Below are 23626 nucleotides of genomic sequence, written 5' to 3'. Positions count from 1 at the left end.
CCATTGTCTGTGTTTAGACGGAAAAAAGACGTGTGGGGTGTTGGGTTGGTGGAAATGTGTATGGACCAAAGGCTTGTTTCGGGAGAAATCTGGAACCAATATGCTTCAGACAATCTCAAGAAAACTCTACAGCAGAGTCTTCAACCCCTACCTTAACTCAATCCCCCACCCCACGACTCCGTCTTCCAATCGCTGCGTTTATCACCTTCCTGTTTCCTTTGAGGGGATCCACCCCTTGTCCAGTTCCCCCAACCAATCACCAATCAAAGTAGGTCGGGCTTTGGAAGTCTTCGCTACTGGCCTTTATAAAAGACCTGACAGCCCGAGAGTGATCTGAGGTTTCAAGAGCACAGAACTACATTGACTGTGAAGACAGAAATTGAGAAAGACGGATTAAGACGTTTGCGAGAACAGATGAACGGCCATATAACAGCTCACATTTTTGAGTTCAAAGAAAGTTTATTATCTTCCAGTTTTTAGTTTCGGCTTGCTTTGCTTGCCTGTTGAATTGTCCTCAAGACAAAGAACCGGGTGACAAACGAAAAGAGTTGGGAGTGGAAGCACAGGATCGTCGAGCAATGCGAGAGGAACAGTCTTGCAACGACTTTCCCGAGGGTGGGGTCCTACCCAGCGACGAGGAACAAGAACGCCGGGCCAACAAGTGCCCAGTCGTTGTCGCACCACCGCCGGGAGCTCGAAAGCGGTTGACGGGTCCCAAAAAAGAACCCGTCGTGCCGTTACCCGACGAGGATAAAATTTCGGAGGGCCCTTCTACACTCGCTCCTTCTGGCCCCAAAAGACCCAAGAGAAGCTCTCCCTCTTCCTCCTCAACCTCTTCCTTAGTTCCCGTCGTGAGTGCTGTGTCACCTGTGCCCGGACAACCCTTCGAAGACCTGCACACGCAACGAGTGATCGCGAACGTACGAGAGCGTCAACGTACGCAGTCCCTAAACGACGCATTCGCCTCATTGCGGAAGATCATTCCCACGTTGCCCTCGGACAAACTTAGCAAGATCCAGATCCTCAAACTCGCTTCCCGTTACATCGACTTCCTCTACCAGGTGCTCCAGAGTGACGAGATGGACGCCAAGCTGGCCAGCTGTAACTACCTGGCCCACGAGAGGCTGAGCTACGCCTTTTCTGTATGGAGGATGGAGGGTGCTTGGTCCATGTCCGCCACCCATTAGACTCCCATCTAACATCCGAAACTCCAACCAGCCTCTGAACTCTGAACCTGAGAAACTGACTCTTATTAAATCCATCGCTGACCTTCTGCTAGCCAACGTCCTCATTTCGCCAGCTATTTGACCCCTGCTTCTATGACCTGACCCTGCCTAAAGCTGACCTCTGACCTCCACACTGATCTCTTCTGTTTTTGTCAACACAACCCTCCACAGGTATGTCTGACCTCAATAAAATGTTTGAAGTGTTAAAATGAACTACAGATGACGTGAGCACACGGTTCCTGTTTTGATGGTTGGAGTTTGAGGTGATTTAAAAAAAGATCTGTTCACGCTTTTCTATTATAAATACGCAATGATGCCTGTTGTCTACTGACTTGTTGGGATTATGTTATTACGTATATCACAACAAGCAGGACGTTTATTCAACTCTGTTTAACAACATGTATGAGGTACATGGATCATGTGGAATCGTTTGCATCCAACGCTGTTAGAAATACAGATGTCACAATCTCAGAATGATCACAGTTCATTTATATTTATCTGAATGCATGTAAAGGATAAAAAACAAGAATAGAATGATAAACACTTCGGTGCTGATCTGAAAAGGTCTGGCCTTTATTATGGATTGGAACAAAACAGAATCTTATTTTTATGTCTGGATCTTCATCCAGATGGACCAGCTGAACCAATGAACTCATTGAATTGGTCTTAGTTAAGCTTTTTTGGGATCTAATTTACACACCAATTCAAATGGAACGATGCAAGTAAATATATGTACAGAGATTTATTTAATACAGCATAATCTTTCCAAATTCATACTGCTATCATAATTAGGAGGTCTGTATAACTGAGCATACATAAGCAGATCGTTGTTATGTTAAAATATTTGACACTGCCTATGCATCAAAGCCAAATGATAAAAAAGACAAAACACAGATAACTCTTGTGTCAAATGGTGTGCGGAAGAAAGCATTTCAATAATGTTTTAGAAACGTTTTAATTTCCATATAAATTTTTTTGCACCATATTGTATTTTTAAAATAAACCCAAATGTTGATAGAAAATAAGTGTCCGTTTTTAAGACACCAGCTGTTCAGTTGCGAAATGAGTGAGAATGCTGTAAAAATCTGTAATGTGTGATATATGACGAAAATTGATCGCCCCGCTGAATAATCCAAAAAGAAATAAATGATCAAATCTAGAACATTTTCTCTGGATTATTTTGAGGTCCAAGAATGCAAACTAAATACCTCTTATTTTATACACAGTAGCAGAAAAACAATAATAATGAAACAGATGGAAGTTGATGTCTATACCTGCCAGGTGCACTTATACGCCTCAGCATGTGTATTCTCTAATTTCTCCAGATTTGCACTGCATCGAGTGACCCCTTGTGTCTTCTGCCTTATTTTTTATTTCAAATAAGTTAAACGAATCTTACCGAGCACAAAGAAATATCGTCTCGCTTCTTTTACAAGACAACAGTTCTTTTTAAATATTTTTCGTTCTGCCTTCGTCAAATAAACTGTTATCATATAATAATTACACGTTAATACATTAATAATAACAATGTAACAATAAAACTCAATGATGCTGCATACTGCTGTTGTATGTCTAAAACTTAAAACAGGTCCACTCAAAGGCAGGGGCCATGTGTGCTGTTAAAGATAAGGTTAAACAACAAAAAAAACTTTAGAGGAAGAGAGAAGCTGAAGGAACAGGAAGAAAGGGAAAGGTGTACACGACTCTCCTTTAGCCCCCGGGTGGAAATCGCCCTCCCTCTGCCCTTCACGAGATCTCGTATCCAGTGTCGTGCAATCAGAGGCGACTGGGCCTAGACATGCAGGAACCTAATGATTGGAAACAGTTGTGGGGTGTTACAGAGGTGTGTGTCTCTCAACACACACACAAATACACACACTCATTCACTATGTCGAGATAAAACTGCCATGGATATCAGTTGGATGTTAACATATACAGGGTGCCTAACAAGAACATTTCAGTGATGTAATGTGTAGATAGGTAACTTCGTACCCATTTGAAGCACTCGTTGTTAGATTTTAAGTGTATTTTGCAAAAATTTGATTCGGTTTGATGTTATATTTGGATGCTGAAACAAAGCGATGCAGATACGTTCCGCACACATTTTTCTGATTTTAAGCGCCAGTTTTGAGGAAAATTCTGCAGCGTTTGTTAAACAGAGCTGAAAATGCTACATACTCGTTGGAAGCTGAAAATGTATTGAAGTATTCAAAATGACCTGATAAACAAACAAAAGTGGTGCAGGATGTAGAACGTCCCCCAGCAGCAATAGACAGGTGTGAATTTTGCGGAAAGTTTCATCTTTTCATGCATTGGAGATTCCAAGTGCCTGCTTGATCCTCAGCTCATCTTGTTCTGTTTTTGAGTAGTTTTATGTTTTGAATGACGTGAAATGATCGATAAATAAGACTAAAAAGAAAAGGCCTGAAGCTGTCAGCTGTGGGGAACTTATAAAGTTTATTATTAAAAGTTGCAGTTGGAACTGAATGGGGTGTATAGAGTTTCTCTTCATACTGTACGTTTTCTAGAGAACACACACAATAAAAATCCGGTTACACTTTATTTTACATGTCTTGTGTTATGATAATTAACTTCATGTACGTACTGTAGGGTTAGGGTGTTGTTTAGCGTTACGTGTAATTATGCGAAATTGATAGTAAATACATGTATTGTAAGGAACAAGGCCACTGTAAAATAAAGTGTTACCAAAAATGCTGATAATAAAACAAGGTACATACAGTCCATCCTGAGATTCATAACAGTCCAAAATAAAAAATCTTAAAGAACAGGTTTCAATATCCAAATGCAAAGACAAATTCTTTGGAAAACCTTGAATTTCAACGTGAACTTGTTTGATGTTCATTTGTAAACTAATTCTGTATCTTCTAGTAAGAGAAACATGGTGTATAATTGTATTTACATGTAACAATAAGTTATGATCTTTTCATTTAAGTCCTTTTGTGGACCAAAAACACATTCGTTTTTATGTTGGTTACTGCAGTCATCCAGACTTTACATGTTTGGGTTGGAGAAAAGTTTGTGCGCTGTTTATGGAAACAATGTACAGTCACTATGATTGTTTGTCAAGATTTATTCCGGACTGTGGTGTCCAGCACATACTGCATCTTCATTCATATGAGATGACTAAATGTGTTTGCCGGTGCTCATGGGAATGTTTGCTTCACTTTAGGCTGCGATGGCATGCAGATTCCTGCAGGATGATTGGACAGTTTAAATAAAGCTGTATAAGAGCAAATCCAATCCAATTACACCAATCCGAGCATTAAATGCGTCCCCTGCTACCTTAAAACAACCCTTCCTGTTTTTTCTAGACGTTGAATGCTTAACCAACCTCATGTTTGCTTTATTGTATTTAGTTACATTTTGTTTCAGACAATATTGTAGACGATATAATACTAAAGATATTGTACATAGGTTATGTGACTGGTTAACCTCTTTATGAGTGAAATGTTTCTGCAATGTGACTTTAGATTTGTAATTATTTATCGGCATAAGATGCATGTTACATTCTTAAATGTATTACACGTCAACTGCTCAAATACATACAGATTGCTATATAAATAAAATAAAAACGGTTAGAACAGTTTTAATGTCATTTTCAATTTAAGGAAGACATTTCTAACCTCTTTTGTCTGTCTCAACAGTTTCTCGATGATCCCTGAGGAAATTATTCTTTAACTACAAGCCAAAAATGTTTCCCTTCCACTATCGGAGCTACACAACAATGCAATGGAACCATTGTTTGGTATGGTGATAAAGTCATGTCATGACAACTGCAAATGTCTCTGGATCAAAACTCTGGAGTGGCAGATTGAATCATTTGACATCAGTCTTTGCCGACCTTGACAGGCATTTGGTGTGGACTCACAAGGGCCGACACCGTTATGATGTAACGAGGCCTGAATAAATGCGATGTAGACTCTTCGACTATATTCTCTGTTATAACCTTCACATCATTACAAAGTTGTTGCGCTTGTCGTTTATGCTGTATATTAGCCTACATTATTGCTTCTGTGACAGTGTAACAATTTCATCATGGTATACGCATTTTCTTAAGTGTATAAAGGTTGTCACACTTTTTAAAGATTAAAGATGCAAGAGCAATCGTACAATATGACGACATCTCTGTGAATAACAAACGCATTATGGGTGAATGCACAAAGTTAGGTTGAACGGTTACTTTTTAACAAGCATTTTGCTCGTTTTTTGAGCAATACAAACACTTGGAAAGACAAGTTTGAGGAATACTAATATAATCGTTTTAAAAATGGACAAACCTGAAATTTGCTTTACGAAAAGCTTAAGGCTGTTTTTTTAAGCTCTGTTTAACATTGCATCAGGATCCAGACACTGCTAATGAATTACAATAAAATGTCGTCTAAACTTGGGCAGCACATAAACTTGATTTCTTTGCCTTTACATCTGCGTGGCATGAAATAAAAAGGATGCCTGACCACAAAAATGCCTTTTCTCCTGTTCAGTGTGTGAAATTATCCATTCGAATATACTGTAAATGTGTTTAAACGGAGTTTTCAATGACATGACTAAAACTTTTCTAACAATGAAAGGCAATGGTGTGGCTACACTTACGGTGATAGTGAAGCTGTTGTTTACCAATGATCTTATATCGTTTACTCGAACTCATATGGCTACAAACCTATTCATTTCTTTCTTGCATGAAACACCAAAAATATGGATTCCTTTTAAATGCAATGAAAGTAAATTGGGACGCTTTTGGTTCACATCAAGAAAGTCAACAGGGGTTTGAAACAACAACAAGGTTTTCATTTTAACGATTCACTTGAACAGACACAAAAAGAACACCACAACAAATATTGAGCGTATTGTGTGTCAAAACAGAGCAATAAGTACAGTTAACGTTATTACTGTAAAATCATAAATGAATCCAAAGAGTGTAAAGTTTGCTTTTGTGTTGATGAGTGCGAGATGTGGGTTATACCAAATTACACAGTTTTACTGTAGTAACACAATAGCTGTGGTTACTGTGGTGATCTCTGGCTGAAGCTATGTTGCCATAGTATGTTTCAATAATGGCAATAGCGTGTAAGAAAATTAAAAGAACATGCTCTAGAATTGTCTGATGTTTTGAGAAATAATAGAAAGCAAATGGATAACTACAGTATACACACATGTAAGACATTTTCTTTAAATGCAGAGAGACATTTAATCCATCTATTCGTTTTTGTTCCTAGCAGAATAGAACACGTGCACATAAAATGACAACACCAAACCCGAATGAAATTCAGACAAACAAAAAATGCTTTCGTTTTAATTAGAAAGACAGAAACGATACAAAATAGACGTTCTTTTCTATACACAGAGAAATAAAGAAATCAGAAATAAACAAGGGAATCATTAAGTACACGAAGAATGGAAAACGCAATTTCTGTTATTCTCTGTTAAGCTGATCCGGTTAGTGGGGAACGTCAGAACTTCAAGGCACGAAAGAAATCTTTTGGTCGTAGGTACTGTAACTATTTACATTGTCGATACAAAAAAGCGTTTGGTGGGAATAAAAGGAATTAAGACTTTGACCATGCGCTCTGCACACTTTTACAGGAGTGGTGACAGTCCACGCTCTCCATTTGATTTATTAAAGGGTTTAGAGAGACAAGAAAATACAAGGGCTTGGAGAGGTATATCAAAACAGTACAAATGCACAAAGCTATTGTAAGAATACACCATTACAATATAACCGTATATAAGGCATCCAGAACTGAAACGGAATGTCGAGGTTTGCTTGTAGTCACAGTCCAAACCGCCTGTAACTAAGTGCTGTCAAATTTAGCCGGTAAGCAGGTCGGCGAGTCAATCTTTTCCAACAGTCGAAGGTGAACGGGCATGTTTTGTTGTTGGTGAAAGCAAGTGCACTGTTTGAAGTACTACAGTATAAATACACAGCGAGATCGCCGGTAGTTCAGAGAGGTTAGCTATGACTTCATTAACAATGAACGACTACAGTCTTCACGGGGGTCTGGTGGGCAAAGGCTGCCCAGGGTCTTCAACTCACCCATAAACATAAAACACTGACAATGACGATACATGGGGTGATGGTACTATAAACACAGAATCAAACGCGTAACTATCCACAGTGGTTTGGTGCAAGGCAATTAAGGGCAGAAAAGTCTTGTGTTAGTCGGCTTGTACGGGCAGGTGCAATGCTGAGCATTTACAACGGTGGGTTTTTACTAGGAATGTAGCGCTATGACCAAAACATACTCTACGCAAGCTGCGTATCACGCACACGTTACATTCTCGATGTTACCGTTAGGGGTGCTACAGCAAAAAATAGCACCTTTGAGATCAAGCAATGTTATGTAAGTTGAACTTTGTTTATAATCTCATACATCTGAAGGTAACTGACGACCCCTCGTGTACTGAGGTACACAAGATCACACAGCAAGCATTTGCGTAGAGAATGTTTTTGGCCTGATTAAAGGCACAATGCAAACCTAAAAAATATAAGGAATGCCTCTGAATGTGTTTAAGACATCAGAAATGACAGCAATTTGTCAGGTCGTGATCGTTTCTTTTAGTGAATGCAAGAAAACATAAAACTAGCCTGTCTTGGTGTATTTGGTTGTAGAGACAGAGGTATAGGGTTGTACAGAATAATACCGACTCAACGTTGAGATTTGGTCATTGATGTATATGTAAGTCGTGCAAAATATTTGTACAGATTTGCACAATGCTTACCAGGCCCACACAAAATCAACCCTTGAAAAACGTGCAGAAATGGAACCATCGTTCTTAAAGTTTTACAGATAACCTGCCACGTTTTCTTTTTTTACATTTTTTACAATTTAATTTAATTTAGCTAACAATTACAATGTCGTTCTCTCAGTCTTACCGTCACAAAAAGTAGCACAGAAAATGCAAAAAGCATGGGCAGATTCCGTCTGGGCCCGGCAACGGCTGACTCTCGAGTCGTCTGGAAGTTCGTCAACCAAAAGCACGACGCAAAAATCAAGCGAGCACCACGGACCGTGTTGTTGGTCGAACCTTCCAGACAATCGACGTGCATTTTAAGATACCATTACAGCTTGTTGGATCACAATACAAATATCGTTGATTTGGCCCGGCAGGACTACGCAACTACTACATTTCGCGAACTAGTTTCACATGTAAATGTTTTTTAACTGCCGCCCTTCCCCATTGGCGGCACTCAACGCGGCGGTAGTAGGCATTCTGGTTGACTACCTACTGTACAATGTAGCTGACATTTGTTGGCTAACTTTTTGTTTATAAACAACAAATAAATATTACAAATGGTACGTTTTTTTTTTAACTGTTGGATTGGAGGCACAGTGTATGCTCAACAGTGACCTGCATGGTTTGAAGAAGTATGTTCGCTTTGGTTAACTGTCAGTGTGATATTCATATTTTTATATTGACGATGGCATAAATGTGAATCCCAGCGACTGAGAGACATATTTAACCACTATAAACTTCATCCGCACAACTGGTGTGAATTAAAGGTCTCTGCGCACGCGGTGGAAAACAGAACGCCATCCAAAAACAATGCATCCCTCGTAAAAGTAAAAAAACTTTGTAAGTTCAGTGCACGGCAATGAAAGACAATTATTAAATGTGCACCAACTTGAGACAATCTCCTCCACAGGTTATAAGGCTTTTATAAAAATCACAAAAACATTGTTTGAAAAATATTTTGTAGGATCCGAGTGGCTTTGACCGCCCATTCAAATGTCATTTTGTTTGATTGTGAATAGAGAATGAACAAAATATGACTGCTAGATACACGCAAAACTACAGTTTGGTCTAAAGAAAGACTGATCTACCTTAAGCTTTTAGTCTGGGGAATGATCAGCACTCCCTGTGTCCTCGATATGATGCATAGTGGTCGATCAGATGTGTCTGTGTGTACAAAAACACTGTGTGTGTGTGTTTTGGGATAGATGTGTGCAATAAACTTTCTAATAGCTGGTTTGTCCCTCTGGCCTTTAAACAACACGACGCTTAATACAAAATCAGTACACAGACGTATATCTCAAAGTATTCAAGTTTACAGCCGTCATGCTGGGAATGCAGATAGAACGCCACTGAACTTGACATGAGAGCAAATGTTTTGTTTTTGCTTCACTTGCTTCATTCGTTAAAAAACGAATGTTAAGCGTAAGACTTGATACACAACTAGATCTTTCTTTTCCCAGAGGTTTGGAAAAAATGTTCACATTATGGAATGCACAGTGCAAAAATTACAATAACCCCCCCCCACAGTTGTCGAAATCAGACCTTTTTTCTTCTTTAGTGGTTAATAGTAATGACATCATAGAGTGGAGCCATTTTGTGGTTGCCAGGTGCAAGGAAACCCCTAATTTTCTATCAGCGCTTCAATACTTCGCTTGTCAAGGGTAGTAAAGTGGGTTGTCTTTGAAAGGTAAAAAAACCTCAACCGTTCTCCTTATTTTCCTCTTCAGCCCCAGTGAGCTGTCTCTTTTGAGGCACCAGAGGTGAGTATTGCGAGGGACTGGAATTCTTGGTCTCATTCTTGTGAATGTTTAAAACACAAAGCTGGCGTCATGCTTCCTAGTGTATCTTCTTTGTCCGGTTCTTAAGTGGAGAGGATGTTGTGTATCCCAGAGCCGCAGCACAATGTTGCTGTTGGTTGTAGCCGCTCTGCGCTGGTGGTCAGTGTTGAGGTGGCGTCTCGGGGAGGGGCCGTGACGAGGAAGCCACGCCCCCCTGAGGCAGAACTGGTCTTGAGGCACGGCTCGTTCGTGAAGTGCCATTTGGTCCTGGACAGTTTTTCAGAGCTGGTTTAAAGGGAGTCTTCATCATCATGCTCCATTGGTTCATCAGCAAGGCTGTAAAAATGAGGTTTATATTTAGCATCAAACAATCACCATATGGCGTTTCACTCGAGAATGTATAAAAAGCATCATTTTCTCCAGCAGGGAAGCCCAGCTAATGTTAAAAGGGAAATGAACACCTGTAAAAATATTAGCATGCTAAGTATAAACCTGTAAATGCATGCAAACTGAACTTGATTGATCTTTGTGGATGTCTTTTGCTTTAATAAAAATATCTATCTAATGTGGCTTAAATACACATAGACAACTGTATACACCGCAATGATTTGGGGCAAGTCTAATTTAATTTAATTCAATTTTATTTATATGGCGTTTTTTTTAACAATTTTCATTGTTGCAAAGCAGCTTTACATACATCATAATTAAAACATTATTATTAATAATAATAATAGTAGTACTTGAGGGGAAAAAAATTAAGACAGTATATGGTATTAAGATACTGTATTATTTTCTCCACGCAATGTACACTGATGAAACAGTGATGGTCATTTCATGATGTCACAAGCAACACTACAGCTAAATTTTAAAACGTAGCTATAGGTTGTAATAAGCTGCTTATTATGCGTTTTTATTATTATGCGAACAGACAGGTAGTATTAATAAGTTGCTACTAGTAAATGCACAATATTTGATGGTAATAGCCACAGCAATGTTTTCACATCTGGCATATCCAGCACAGACAAACGAATTGCATATCATGCTGTCCAATTCAACAGCGATGTGCTCAATTGTTGTGGTTCTTTTTAAAGAATCTGTCAGATTCAGATCAGACTAAACACAATTTTACAGATTGCTCCACTCACTGCAAAAATAAAATCCTGCAGTAAAAACGATAATTGATGACTGTCACTATGTTTAATTTTTGGAAGTGAATTATGTAAAATCAGCTGTAGTGTGAACATGCCCACATTTACACTTTCCTCAGCTGTACCCACCTCTTGCTGGCCAGGACGCCCACAGACAGAGACGCCATCGCATTCACTGTGTCTGTTTCCTCACAGTCTTTTCTCTGAGCACCCAGAAACGACATGCCCACTGTGCCCATCAACGGCTTTAGTGACGACCAATACTGACCTGAAACACATGTGAAGACGCAAATACATACAGATCAAAAATTAAGTTGCTGTTTGTTGAACATTGTGCATCCCCATCCATTTGTTTTGATTATTATTAAACAAACATTTAATCACCGTTTAGCTATAAAACTTTTCATGAGAATTGTCATGTGTGATGTATGATATTTGCAATGACCAGTGATGTTTGATGTGTATGGCAAATGGCTGGTGAGGTGCACTTTGAATATAGTAAATATAGTATTGTCAACTGTTTTACCCCTAAATAAATAACCTTACTTCATACTACAATACTTTAGCTGCGTAAAAAAACAGCAAATGTGACATTCTGCAAAACGTCTTTATTAAAACTCTTCTTTACTTTTCTATTACATGAAAATAAGAAAGTCGTACTACTTTGGAACAACATGAAAGGAAATCACAGAATATGTCTATTTTTTTTAAATGAACACCTTAACTAAAAATTGTAGTTAGGAAAGCATGAGATGAAGAAACAAATACAAAACGCTCCTTCGCTGTAGTGCGCCACGTAGTGCATCCCATAGTCTTGCTTATAAAGGAATGTTTTGGCGGAGCAGGAAGCATATGGTGAAAAATAATGATGATCATGATTATAATTAATTACAAATAATTAAACAAACATGTGCTATCAGGAAGCTAGTGCATTTCAGGATAATGAGAGGCAGGCTCACAGAGAGAGAGAGAGAGAGAGAGAGAGAGAGAGAGAGAGAGACTCACTCTGTATTTGTAGAACCCTCTGGAGTGAAAGAACTCCGTTGGCACTGGGCGTCTGCAGTAAAGTAGACTCAGCAAGAGGCTCCTAACAAACAACAACAAGACGAAAAAAGTGTCTTTGTTTCTCTTTTGAAACATTGAGCAAACCGTGCCAGGAAATTCATGTTAACACCCTTACATAACCAGAACTCTCAGTCTCTGTTTACGGAAACTGTATAACGGCATTATAAAGGTATAATAATTGTGTAATAAAGAATCCGGGGGTAATATTTCGACAGCTTTTCGTGTGAAATCTGACCTCCAGCCCCAGCAGAGCACTGACGCAGGCCTCAGAAGCGTCGCATATGGCCGTGAGGTCGTGACCTCCCTCTAATGCTAGAACCACGCGTCCTCCTGCTAACGTCATCAACTGCCGGGTCAAAAACCCGAAACCTGCCAAGAGCAGAACAATAACATTACAGTCACACCAGAAGCCCTGAAGAGATAAAACGAGAACTGATGAAAACAGAAAACTAAATCTAAATGATAGATATGTTATAAATAGTTAATAACAACACAACAAAAAACAATAACGTATCGTACATTTAGCGGTGACTTTGTATCCTCCTAAAGGAGTAGAGTGTCCTTCTGCGGCATCAAAACCTGAAGACACCAACACGACGTCCGGCGAGAACTCTTGAGCAATGGGCATCACCACCGTCCTAAACATCCCAACAGCACATAGATAACATTCAGTCAATTTCACATGTGTCTGTGATAGCTGCTGTCATAAACAGGACTTCATTCAAGTACTTTGTGTGTTCTTAGGCAAAACACAAACAATGTTCAAAAATGTTGTATATATGGTAAATGTTTTACAACCATATTTGGCTTTTTACACCAAGGAGGTTACGATAACTATAGCGAAACTTAACTGGTCAATTTCATTTTAAAAATAATAGTAGAGTTTACACCACAACTATAACCAGGAACAAAGAGGAACGATTACAGAGGAACAATATCGTTGGGATCACTCTAAGAGCCAATCAAAATCCACATCAATTTAAAGGGCTCACACATTTAAAATGTAAAACTATATCAAACGAGTTTAGAATTAACATGATGTTAACGTCAGTTGGTGTGGACGACTGACTAGTTTTCGTTATAGTTTTTTGTGTGAACGGGTCTCAACATTTTTACAGTTGCCAAGTAATCTATCAACAGTTTGTATAAATCACTATTTTGGACGAGATTTTAATGCAGCTATAGATATTAGAAATATTAAAGTCGTAGTTATTTGTTTTTTGAACGGCTATTTTCAACAACCTTAGAATGCGGATCATCCACAGGTTTACTATCTGTTTCATATACCTGTTAGATGAAAGTGATTTATTTCGTTTACGAAAACGATTATGCCTATTTCACTGGGCTTCGCTTTAGAGAGTCGTTTCTCAAGGTGTATTTGTCAGTCCATTGAACCGTCCAGTTCTGATCAAAGCCTTGACAGAAATACGTTTCATATGACAAACGGTTTGCCCAAAGCACTAAATTGTTCTAAAACGTACAGTGGCCTGGCCCTTCCACTTGACAGATTCTACGAAACTGGCCAGGACGCAGCGTGACTGTCCAAATGACTAAAGTGTTTGAATTAGTCTCTGGTAATGACTGTTCCTCTCGCTCTCTCTCTCTTCCTTCCTCTTCTCTTCTTGTCTCCCTCTTTCTTGCGCTCGGAGGACGCCGGCCCTGCCAGCGATTTCGCCTCTTGAGCGCATCACCAGCGAGTTCAAAGCGACCGCCGCTGCATCTGGTTCCTATTTGGAGCTTGTCGTTCTCCTCACGTCACTGACAGCCAGCCATCTGGGAGCCATTTGCCTTAATTACCCAGGATCCTCCACTGCTCCCCCCACCTCTCCGCCTACCCTCACCGTTGTAACCAACTCCGCCTCCCCTCTAGACCAATAAAACTACCCACGCTCCCCTGTGCGGAGTGGAACAATTTTAGTTTGGGTGGAGAGAGAGAGCGAGAGAGTAGCGTTCATTACAGACCAATAAAAAGAAAAGAAAAAGGGTACAAGACACAGGAAGTCAAGGAGAGACAGCCTGGTTAAAGGCATAACATTCCCAAAACTTTCAGTCCTGAAAGATCTTAAAGGTCTTTTGAGACGCCCACCCAGTTTCATACCGGGACCCTGGTTAACATGTGGTTGAAGATGCCTGCCTGGACCCAACCCAAAAAGCTGAAACAGGCGTTCTTCAAAAAAACTGAAAGAGGTTTAATAAAGCCACCCACTGAGGGCGATTAATTGGCCCGTGGAAGTGGCCGAGCTTGAGTTTGATCCGAATGCAGTGAAGAAGCTGGAAATCATCTGAAGCCCTGCAAACATTTGAGACTACAATAAACACCTTGACTGATACACACTGGCCAACAGCCAGAGCCGGAGTATGTCCAGCTGGGATCAAACCCCGATCGGAAATCAACTTCCACACGTTTATGTCCAAAGGAAAGAAACGACCTAAAGGATGTTTGAGCTTCATGATTACAACCAAACATCATAACTAACGACGCTTTTATTTAATTAAATCAATAATAACAATTTACAATAAAACACTAAACTATTTTGTTGCCGTTTCATGAGTTGATGAGTTGTAAATGAAGATGTGTTAAAAGGTGAATTCACACTGATCTGACCAGTGCCGTTGCATGTTGGAATTTATAATGTTGGAAACATAAGTGCTGTATTTACACTGCCCCAAAAAACTTACACCGCGCCAACTCGCACGCTGCGAGAGACAAGTATGAAACATGTTGAACACTATTAATGTTTCAAACACCGTTTTGAAACACTGTTAGCACATCTATCCTGCCCTGCAAAGGCAACAGTAACTTCGTTTTTAGTCAAAAATTAGTTGTTGAAATTTTTGGGACATTCAAATCATGTGGATTAGTATCTTGAGTCATTTTTACTGAAAAAATAATGGGTTGTAACTTTGAAAAGCCAACAAATAAATACATTTGAAGTCATTTTTCTCAGTTCCACACTCTAGCGAGTTAATGTGTTTTGCCTTTGTATGGCAGTATTGACAAGATGGGACAGCAGGTGTGCTGCAAAATATCTTCACACACTTAACAATAACAATAACTACAAGAAATAAAAAACCGAAAGTCATAATGCAATGCAATTCGGTGTGAAACTTAAATACAGGAGAAACCGTTTCATACATTTTAATATAGTTCATTGTGTTTTTATAGACTTTGTTAAGATTTTACAGAGTACTGAAAAAATATAATTTAACTGTTTTTTTTTATAGATTTTTAACATATAATGTGCAAAAAAAAAAAACGGTAATTTTACTGATTTTCACGTATTTTTGAAATACGGTCAAAAACCGTCAATAACAGAAAAGACCACAAATTTAAAAGAAAGCAGTGAAAACGTAATTTGTCAGGAAAAAAATGTTATTTTACAAAATATTTCTGGTACCCCTGCTGCCAGAGAATTTTCGTTTTTTTTGCGGGAATTTTTACAGTGAGTGTACACCCTTTTTATACCCTCTGCATTTTGATGACATTGATGATATACAGAATAGGATTTATGTATATTCTGTCTAAAGAAAACAAGTTAATAAAAACCTGCTGAGCAGCGCTTTCATGTCACGTTTCTGTTTATATTTCACGACGCATGTCATCCACACAAACTTTTCAACAAGTATTACTTTATTTTCAGTATTATTAATTATTATTAAATTATACATCAAAATTACTTTTTTTTATTTATTGCACAATCCAACAAAAAACAGTTGAACACGGTCCATTGGTCGTATCGGTGTAGAGCACGTTTCATTTACATCTTTTTTTTAAAATATATTTTTCTAGATTTATTTCTTTACCGTCAGTAGCTGCACAAACAAGTGTATATGACATAGCTATTACTATATTGCGTATTATAGTATTGACCCATCAGCGTCCAAGAACCAAACTATTGTGTTCTTCAAATTTCAAAACACTTGCAGTGACTTTAGATGTGCCTAAATGCTCTCCTAATAGCATAAAAGACAATGTTTTGATGACATTAATAAGATACAGAATAGGATTCATGTATTTTCTGTCCGAGTAAAGCGAAATCTGCTGCACTGTGTCTACCTATCTCTTAAAACTCTCCATTAGCACGTGTTCTTGTTTCTTATCGGCCAACAGACTATTGACAACAGCACTTTTTAAATCCTCAGATTCACCGCTGAATCAACAAAAAACTTGTACACAGCCAGAGCAGATCTAAATGGAATGCTCTCAAGATTAGTTCATCGTGGCAGCTGTCATCTCAACTTCTGCTATTTCTGATCAATTGTGCAGTCCTATCGGATGCCCATATGACAGGAACCTCCTCTCAAAGATCCGTTCTCGAAGACCATTAGCAAAACTGATGATGTAAGGTCAAACACTTCCTCTTGAATTCTGATTTGATGATGATGGAGGCATGTAGACACTTTACAAGGCACATAAAGTGGATGGCGGTGGGGCTGTGGTTAAACATCTGGACGAGGGGTGATCCGTGAATTACAGAATCGCTCCCCAAGCACCATTGTGCCCTTGAGAAAACATTTAACACCACAGACAGCCTGCTGTAAATTCAAGGTTAGCCTTAAATGTACGAAATATTAGCGCAGTAAAAATCGCAAGGATTGATGCAAACGTGTTAATATGACGGATGAGCTGTGAAAGCTAACATGACCGAGAACTTTTTTTATGGTGGTTAATACACCTAAATTAAAAAATCGGACAAATCGGCATTAGACAGGAACTATTTCATCAATTCCTAAAATAGCACAACCTCAATGCCATTTTGCTTTTACCAAACGGTTACAGCATAATAAATGTAATATAATAAATGAAATATTTAACTGAATTTAATTCGTCAGCGTCAACGGCTGTTCTGTGAGCAAGTGTTTATCGTCATAACTGTTACTATTTTATGTATTAAAGTATTGACCAATCAGCATCCAGTAACACATTGAACACATTATTATTATTATTTACATTTAGTCATTTAGCAGACTATTGAATTATTATTATGGACTATTGAACACATTATTATGTTCTTCCAGTTTCAAAACACTTGTAGTGCCGATTCATATACTTCCCAAGTACATTTGGCTAAATAACAACAAATAACGAAAGTAATACCTGAACGCTGCCACATACTCTGCATCACCCATGGGGGGCTCCAGACCACCGGTCCATGCCACATTAACATTGAAACCCTCTCCAGATCCAGAGCCCGCCTGAGATAAATCAACCACAACACTGTTGTCAACCACTGTTAATGCTTCGTTCACATCTGAGCTAAAAGCAGTAGACTTGAAAAGGCATATCGACTGAAAGCCTACAATCAGCTGACAAGGAGTTCAATTCTGTGAGCCAAAGGGTTTAATATTTGCTGACCTCTGCCGGACCTCCACTCCCAGGGAAGAAGTTTCCGTTGTCATAACGATGTAAAGAGATGTAGAGAACGTTGGGGTCGTTGTAGAATATTTCCTGGGTGCCGTTGCCATGGTGCACATCCTGCATGACATAAAAGCTTGCTTTTACACAAAGAATATTTCAACGTTTTGCAACTTTGATTTTGTTCCATGATTAAAAAGAGCCTTAAATGAGTGAGCTGAACAAGCAGTGTAGTCGCGACTGGATAAATCACTTACTTATGTAAACTGGTTCAATTGATTCACTAAAAACAATATTTACGCTCAGGAAAAAAAAAAATATAGCCATTTCACGTACATTTTAAGCTTTATCTAAATATTGTAGTTAACAGTATGCCTGTAATTTAATTTATTGCACTGAAGTAGAGCGATACTAGAATAATATTGAGCACTGATCAAAAGCTACAGTATTAATACAGTATGAGTATACGTTTCTTTTGAACTGATGGATTGCCTTTAACTGAGTTGAGAACTCTCACCCAATCAACGATGAGGATTTTACTGACACTGAGCTTCTGCTGGAGCTGTTTAGCAGCGATCGCCACCGAGTTGAAGAAACAGAAACCCCTAAGAGAGAAAAACAGAGATGGAAAGAAAGCGATGTTACCCGTCATATTTAACAATGATGAACATAACAACAAAACCAGGCTGGAGTATAAGAACAACATTTCTCAAACTATTGAATTGGGTGCTGTAGTGTTGCGTTGCGTGGTAAACATCCATCCAATGACGAAATAGTAAAGTAAATAATAAAAAGTCACACATTTGTGATTTTATTATTTAAACAGAGAAGATGATGACAAATTGCAGTGTTAATATTTTTTCCAGTTATTATTTTATAATTCATTATAATGATTGAATTACAGTTTTAAACACATCGTAACACCAGTAATATTATTAACAAATTGAATTTCATAATTTGTTATGGGATCCTACACTGCATTCCTTTCTAATGGAATTAGTGGCGTCAGATTTTTGGATCCACTGTACATCTATAAAAATAATAAGCACGTGGAAGAGCAGAGCAGAGGGTTTACGGTTAGATATGCACTGGGATGTGACAGCCAGTAAGGGAGCGAGGTGAAACACTGAGATGTTTGAAAAGAGCGAACTCAGCAGGATAATAATGGCTGAAATAAATCAGCGTCTTTCTTTCTGTTCCCTCCAAACCTTCATTATCAACCCATAAATATCCACACACACACACACACACACACACACACACACACAGGCGACAGTGTGCACATGTGCGAATGCAGAACGCACCCACAAAAAACAATACACACACTGTCATTCACAATACAAGAAGAAGAATTTCAGAAGTGCAATAAATGAACCCCAGCTCAGATGCATGTCAAGCCCCCACAAGAAGTTTATTTTGAAATTATTTTGATTGTATTATACAGTTAATATAAAATAATGGGTGGAGATCAGAGAGAGAGGGACAGTGGTACGGGAGACTGACGGGTGCCAGACTCGAACCCGCGTCTTACATGAGTATTGCAGCTCAACGTGATAGCACGGCTGCTAACTCACAAAAGAACCTCGAGTGAACATGAAAGGACACTTTTCTGAGAAAGTCTGATGGATTTCCGAGTGAAACAAAATATTCAATGAGAGAAGAAAGAATGCGGAGCAGGACTTGATTTGATTCACGAGGAATTGATTGGGTCATGAAATGTTATCTCTAAACGACGTGTGGTTGGAGGGGAAGAACTGAAAAAAGTCAGACTTTCAAGTTATTCGAATTTGATGAAAGATTACAAAGACTTTTGTTTGGAATAACGGTCACTGATGAATCGAGCACAACGAGACCGAAACCAAGATGTATTAGAGAAGCAAAGAGGGTCCATTTTGATTGAATTCTGACTTGAGTGCACACACTCGCCCAGTATAACCATTCAACATCCAACAAACGCACAGAACAGACTTACATGGGGTTTGACGGGTCTGCGTGATGTCCTGGAGGCCTGACCACAGCAAAGCCATTCTGAAACACGGAAACCAACATGTCATTAACTCGGCGTTTACCAGCTGCCTCTCACACAGAAATAATGTTTTCACCCAAGTGCTTCAACAAGCGGCCCACCACTGTCAACTAAAGCAATAAAGACACTTCTGTGAAATACTCGCTAGAACCTTCATCATTACTCTTAATGACCAGCAAAAACTGATCTGTCCCATTTACTACTTCATTTTTGAAGCGGTGTTAAAGGAAAGGTCACCCAAAAATGAAAATTCTGTCATCATTTTTCACCCTTGAGTTGGTCCAAATCTGTATACATGTCTTTGTTCTGATGAACACAGAGAAAGATATTTGGAAGAATGCTTGTAACCAAACAGTTTTTGGCCACCATTGTCATTTTTCCTACTATAGTGGTGGCCAAGAACTGTTTGGATAAAAGCATTCTTCCAAATATCTTTCTCTGCATTCATCAGAACCAATAAATTCATACAGATTTGGAACAACTGGAAGGTGAGTAAATGATGACAGATTTTGCATTTTTGGCTGAACTATCCCTTTAATTAATTATATCTTCATGACGGGGAGTTCAACGTTGTTAAATTATTAAATTCTGATTCGTTGACACCCGATCTAATGGTGTTAATTGATGTTTTGTTCAAGTTGAAAACTCAAGCTACATCCACAAAACGCTCTTTGTCCACACTGAAATGCTTACATCCCTGTAGCGCACAAGTGAAACGTTAGATGCTTTGCGTCATATCTGTCTATGAGTTTTTTCCTTCCCGCCTCTTTGAAATGGAATGGCAAAGTGGAGGATAAGCACCATTAATGAACAAAGGTGGAGTTGAAAACTGAGTAAAAATGTTCTGGTGTTCCACCGCCAAACAACAGTTGCGAGTAAAAATTCTGTCTTCTTTCAAGAAATTCAATTTGCATGACGACAAACGCTTCACTGTTTCCGAAAGACTCTGAAAACAAAGTACAAACTACTAGAATGCCAGAATTGTGTTTTTTTATTTATCCAAGCGTTGTTTACGTTGACAAAAATCCCATCTCAGTGTGAAAGGAGAGTCAAAACAGTGAAAAAAAGATGCATTTTCAAATGAAGACATATTCATGACAGTTGCCATGAAAATGTCTTTTTCCGATATTATTTTGTAGACGGACCTTGAGCTCTCCTTTAGCCACCCTGAATGCCAACTCTGTCACGCTCCCGGCTGCCATGCGAGACGCTGTGGAGGTGTGCATCTCATTCCAGATGGTGTCGTTGTCCACCTGTCGAGATAAAAACAGTTACAAATATTGCGCAAATGTATTTAAACAAATCAAAAAAAGGGTATGCATGAGTAAGTAACATCTTAAATGTCAGTCTATTCATCACACAGAGCTCTCAGTATATCTGCGGCAGATGTGGAATGTAGCACACGAGTCACATGGACTACTTTTAAAGTAATTGTCTTTCAAAAGCCTTATTTTGTGCATCACAGAGAAAAGTCAATTCAGTGATGGGTTTGTAACAACATGCAGATTTATGCAGATTTAAAACTCAACCGTTTAAACTACGAGTAAGCGCCTCCACCCAAACCCGGGTCGCATATACCCTCGGCAACACGCGTGTGACAAATAATCGATGTCAGTCACCCATTTTGCCAAAATAAAATGATGGCGCTGATGTACGTGGCTTGGCGTGCACCAACACATTTATCATTATGACAGCCGTGAACAACGTTCATAAATCTGCAAAAAGCCGCAAACAGCGGTTCAACTGAGGGGCACTGAGAGATGCCAGCGCTGCGAGCGGTGTGACGGGCAGTTTCGGCGAACGCGCCCTCGTAAACAGATGATACAGAGATGTGCGTCCCCCATAGAGAACAACCACAGGCAGCGTGCCCACAGACTACAGACATTGAACTTTAAGCCACTTTGACTTTTAACAATCTCATTTTTAATTCTCCTGAAGTCACATGAATAAACCGGACCATAATCCTATTCAAAATAATGGATGAGTACACAATGCTTTCAAACAGATGTTATGGCCGGAGAACTATGATGAAATGATGTTTATCCAAGCGTATTTGTATGAAGACCACTCATGCTCGCAAAAGTATTTAGATGCTTACTTTTTGTTAAAAGCATCCACAAGGCAAAGTGTGTGTTATAAATTACGGAAAATAAACTTCATTTGAAGAACACACTTGAAGGAAAAGGGGCTTGAATGACGCACGCTATAAATAGAGTTTCTGTTATGTGTAAAACGACAGGTATGGTTAAATATTCTTTCTGTGTGGTCTACATGTTTCTATAAACATGGCTTTTCATCCTGAAATCTGCATATCATCATAAGGACAAAATGAAAATCACCTGTTATCTTTTAAGTACGTATTTTTGGAAAAGTGCTGCTTGTGCAAAACATGCCACCACAGTGGTTTAGATGCTTGCCAGGGGCAAGCTATGAGGTTGCTATGGTGTTTTAAGTCATTTAGTGTATTGGTACATGGTTGCTAGGGTTTTCTGATGGGTTGCTAGGGAGTTGTTTGCTGGACTAAAGCCGTGGTCCCACTACACTTCATGTTCCATTGACTTCAATTCACATGCAAGCGACTAGAATGCAAGAAGATTTGCATTTCTGCACATTACAATTTCTCCACTCTGACCTGTGAATTCATATAACATGAAGATGTGTGACCAAAAGAAGATCGATACATTTTTAGAAAATCCGATTTGGGTGTCACAATTTACCAGTATTGTCAATAACCGCAACCTTAAATAACTATGATTATCGATCCCGTGTTAATTCTACACGTATCGTAATATAACGTAAACGTTTCAGCACCTGTTCAAAATGTTGCCTTTAGAGTCACGTGGTTACAAACTCTCTGCCTCCATGCACTTGCATTTGGGCTGTGATTCATTGACCAAAAACACAAAATAAACAAAATGAAAGATAAATATCACTGTGACAGCCCTAGAGGAAACACTGATAATAACACTGACAATAGCGATATTGCGATATCTTTTAGGGTTTTTTCCTGCATGATTTTGCACACTGAAAAGTCTGACCTCGGCATACCGCATTTAAGCAGTCAATCATTACCGATTTTTTTCACACATCTGGCAGTGATCTAAACTTGCTGTATGTATGTAAACAGCAAAAAACTCAGATTTTTGCAGTTCAGATCCTAAACCGCCATGTAACCAACCAACATCTGCTCATCTGACCTGCATCTAGACACTTCAATGCTTGCATGAATTAGAAAATATTACTATCAAATTAAAAAATCTGTATTAAGACACACATACTTTTACGATTAACCCCAAAGTATTAATGGAAACACAGCCAGTTTTTGAATAAGGGAAAATTATTGTTTCATTATTTATTCACCCTCATGTAATTTCAAACCTGTATGACTATCTTTTTTTTCTGCCGAACACAAAAGAAGATATTTGGAAGAACGCAGGTGACCAAACAACATTGAAACCCATTGACGTCCATTGTTTGGACACAAAACCGCTGAGACATTTCTCACAATATCTTCTTTTGTGTTTCACAGAATAAAGAGTCATATTCAGCTTTTGAATGACATGATGGTGAATAAAAGATGACTATCCCTTTGGGTAAAAGTCAGATACTCCAATTTCAATCAATGAAGTGAAAATTAACAATAGCACACATGTCCACAACAAGCCAGAAAATTTGAGACAAATACTTAGCAATGAGGAATAATAATGGTCATGTTGGCGTCAGAAAATAAAGCACATCACGAAACTCTTCACGCAGCCGTTATGGATGCCTTCTATAAAAGTCTGTTCATAAGGAGCAGGAGATTGCGGGGTGGCCACGGATGAGGTTATACATTCCCTTCTCTCTCTGTTGTTTGTTGCCCCGTTCCCCACGTCTTCCTTTTCTCTTTTATTTTCCCTCATCCCTTTTTTCACAGAACTTGCATTTCTTGTGGTTTGGCACTGTGAACAATGAGAAGACTGGAATTCCTTTTATCCTTCATGGCACATATTGTTCCAATCATTCCACATGGACCTGCTCTGAGCTTCATCGTCAGAGTGAAGTTTTCAACATTTTCTCCAAATTATCGACTGGGGTGCTGCCTGCATATGCTCTCGGACCCCAGATTTGGTTGTGGAGGGGCCCAGAGTTTATAGAACACTGATCTAGGGTCATCAATTTGATGCCGTGTTGTACAACCCTCACACTTAAAGAAACAGTACGCCTAAAAATGACATATTTATGACTATTCTGTTACTATTCAAGGTGATAAAGGTGATTTTGGAATAAAAGTG

General features: G+C 38.9%; 2 protein-coding genes across 4 annotated transcripts in view; one reads left to right on the top strand and one right to left on the bottom strand.

Moving 5' to 3' along the window:
• Positions 1–350: 350 nt before the first annotated feature.
• Positions 351–6383, top strand: twist3. The gene is made up of 2 exons (XM_057363362.1): positions 351–1397; positions 4892–6383. The coding sequence occupies exon 1, from the start codon at positions 579–581 to the stop codon at positions 1185–1187; it is 609 nt and encodes a 202-aa protein (XP_057219345.1). The 5' UTR covers positions 351–578; the 3' UTR covers positions 1188–1397; positions 4892–6383.
• Positions 6384–6509: 126 nt separating this feature from the next.
• hdac7a (histone deacetylase 7a) overlaps positions 6510–23626 on the bottom strand; it is a 79542-nt gene continuing 62425 nt past the window's right edge. For 2 of the 3 annotated variants that reach the window (XM_057363360.1, XM_057363359.1), the window contains exons 17-26: positions 20498–20605; positions 19299–19354; positions 17844–17931; positions 17327–17446; positions 17069–17166; positions 12490–12608; positions 12206–12339; positions 11911–11992; positions 11035–11173; positions 6510–10093 (exon numbers count right to left, since the gene is read on the bottom strand). In XM_057363360.1, the coding sequence (XP_057219343.1) occupies positions 10048–10093; positions 11035–11173; positions 11911–11992; positions 12206–12339; positions 12490–12608; positions 17069–17166; positions 17327–17446; positions 17844–17931; positions 19299–19354; positions 20498–20605 (990 nt within the window). In that variant the 3' untranslated portion in view covers positions 6510–10047. Of the gene's footprint in view, positions 10094–11034; positions 11174–11214; positions 11723–11910; positions 11993–12205; positions 12340–12489; positions 12609–17068; positions 17167–17326; positions 17447–17843; positions 17932–19298; positions 19355–20497; positions 20606–23626 lie in introns of those variants that run through there. The other variant, XM_057363361.1, reaches the window with a different exon arrangement.

The sequence above is a fragment of the Triplophysa rosa genome, linkage group LG21 (genome assembly GCF_024868665.1).
Source record: "Triplophysa rosa linkage group LG21, Trosa_1v2, whole genome shotgun sequence".
NCBI classification, from domain to species: Eukaryota; Metazoa; Chordata; class Actinopteri; order Cypriniformes; family Nemacheilidae; genus Triplophysa; species Triplophysa rosa.
Note: the sequence above shows the minus strand (reverse complement) of the source record. Positions and strands in the feature narration are given on the sequence as shown.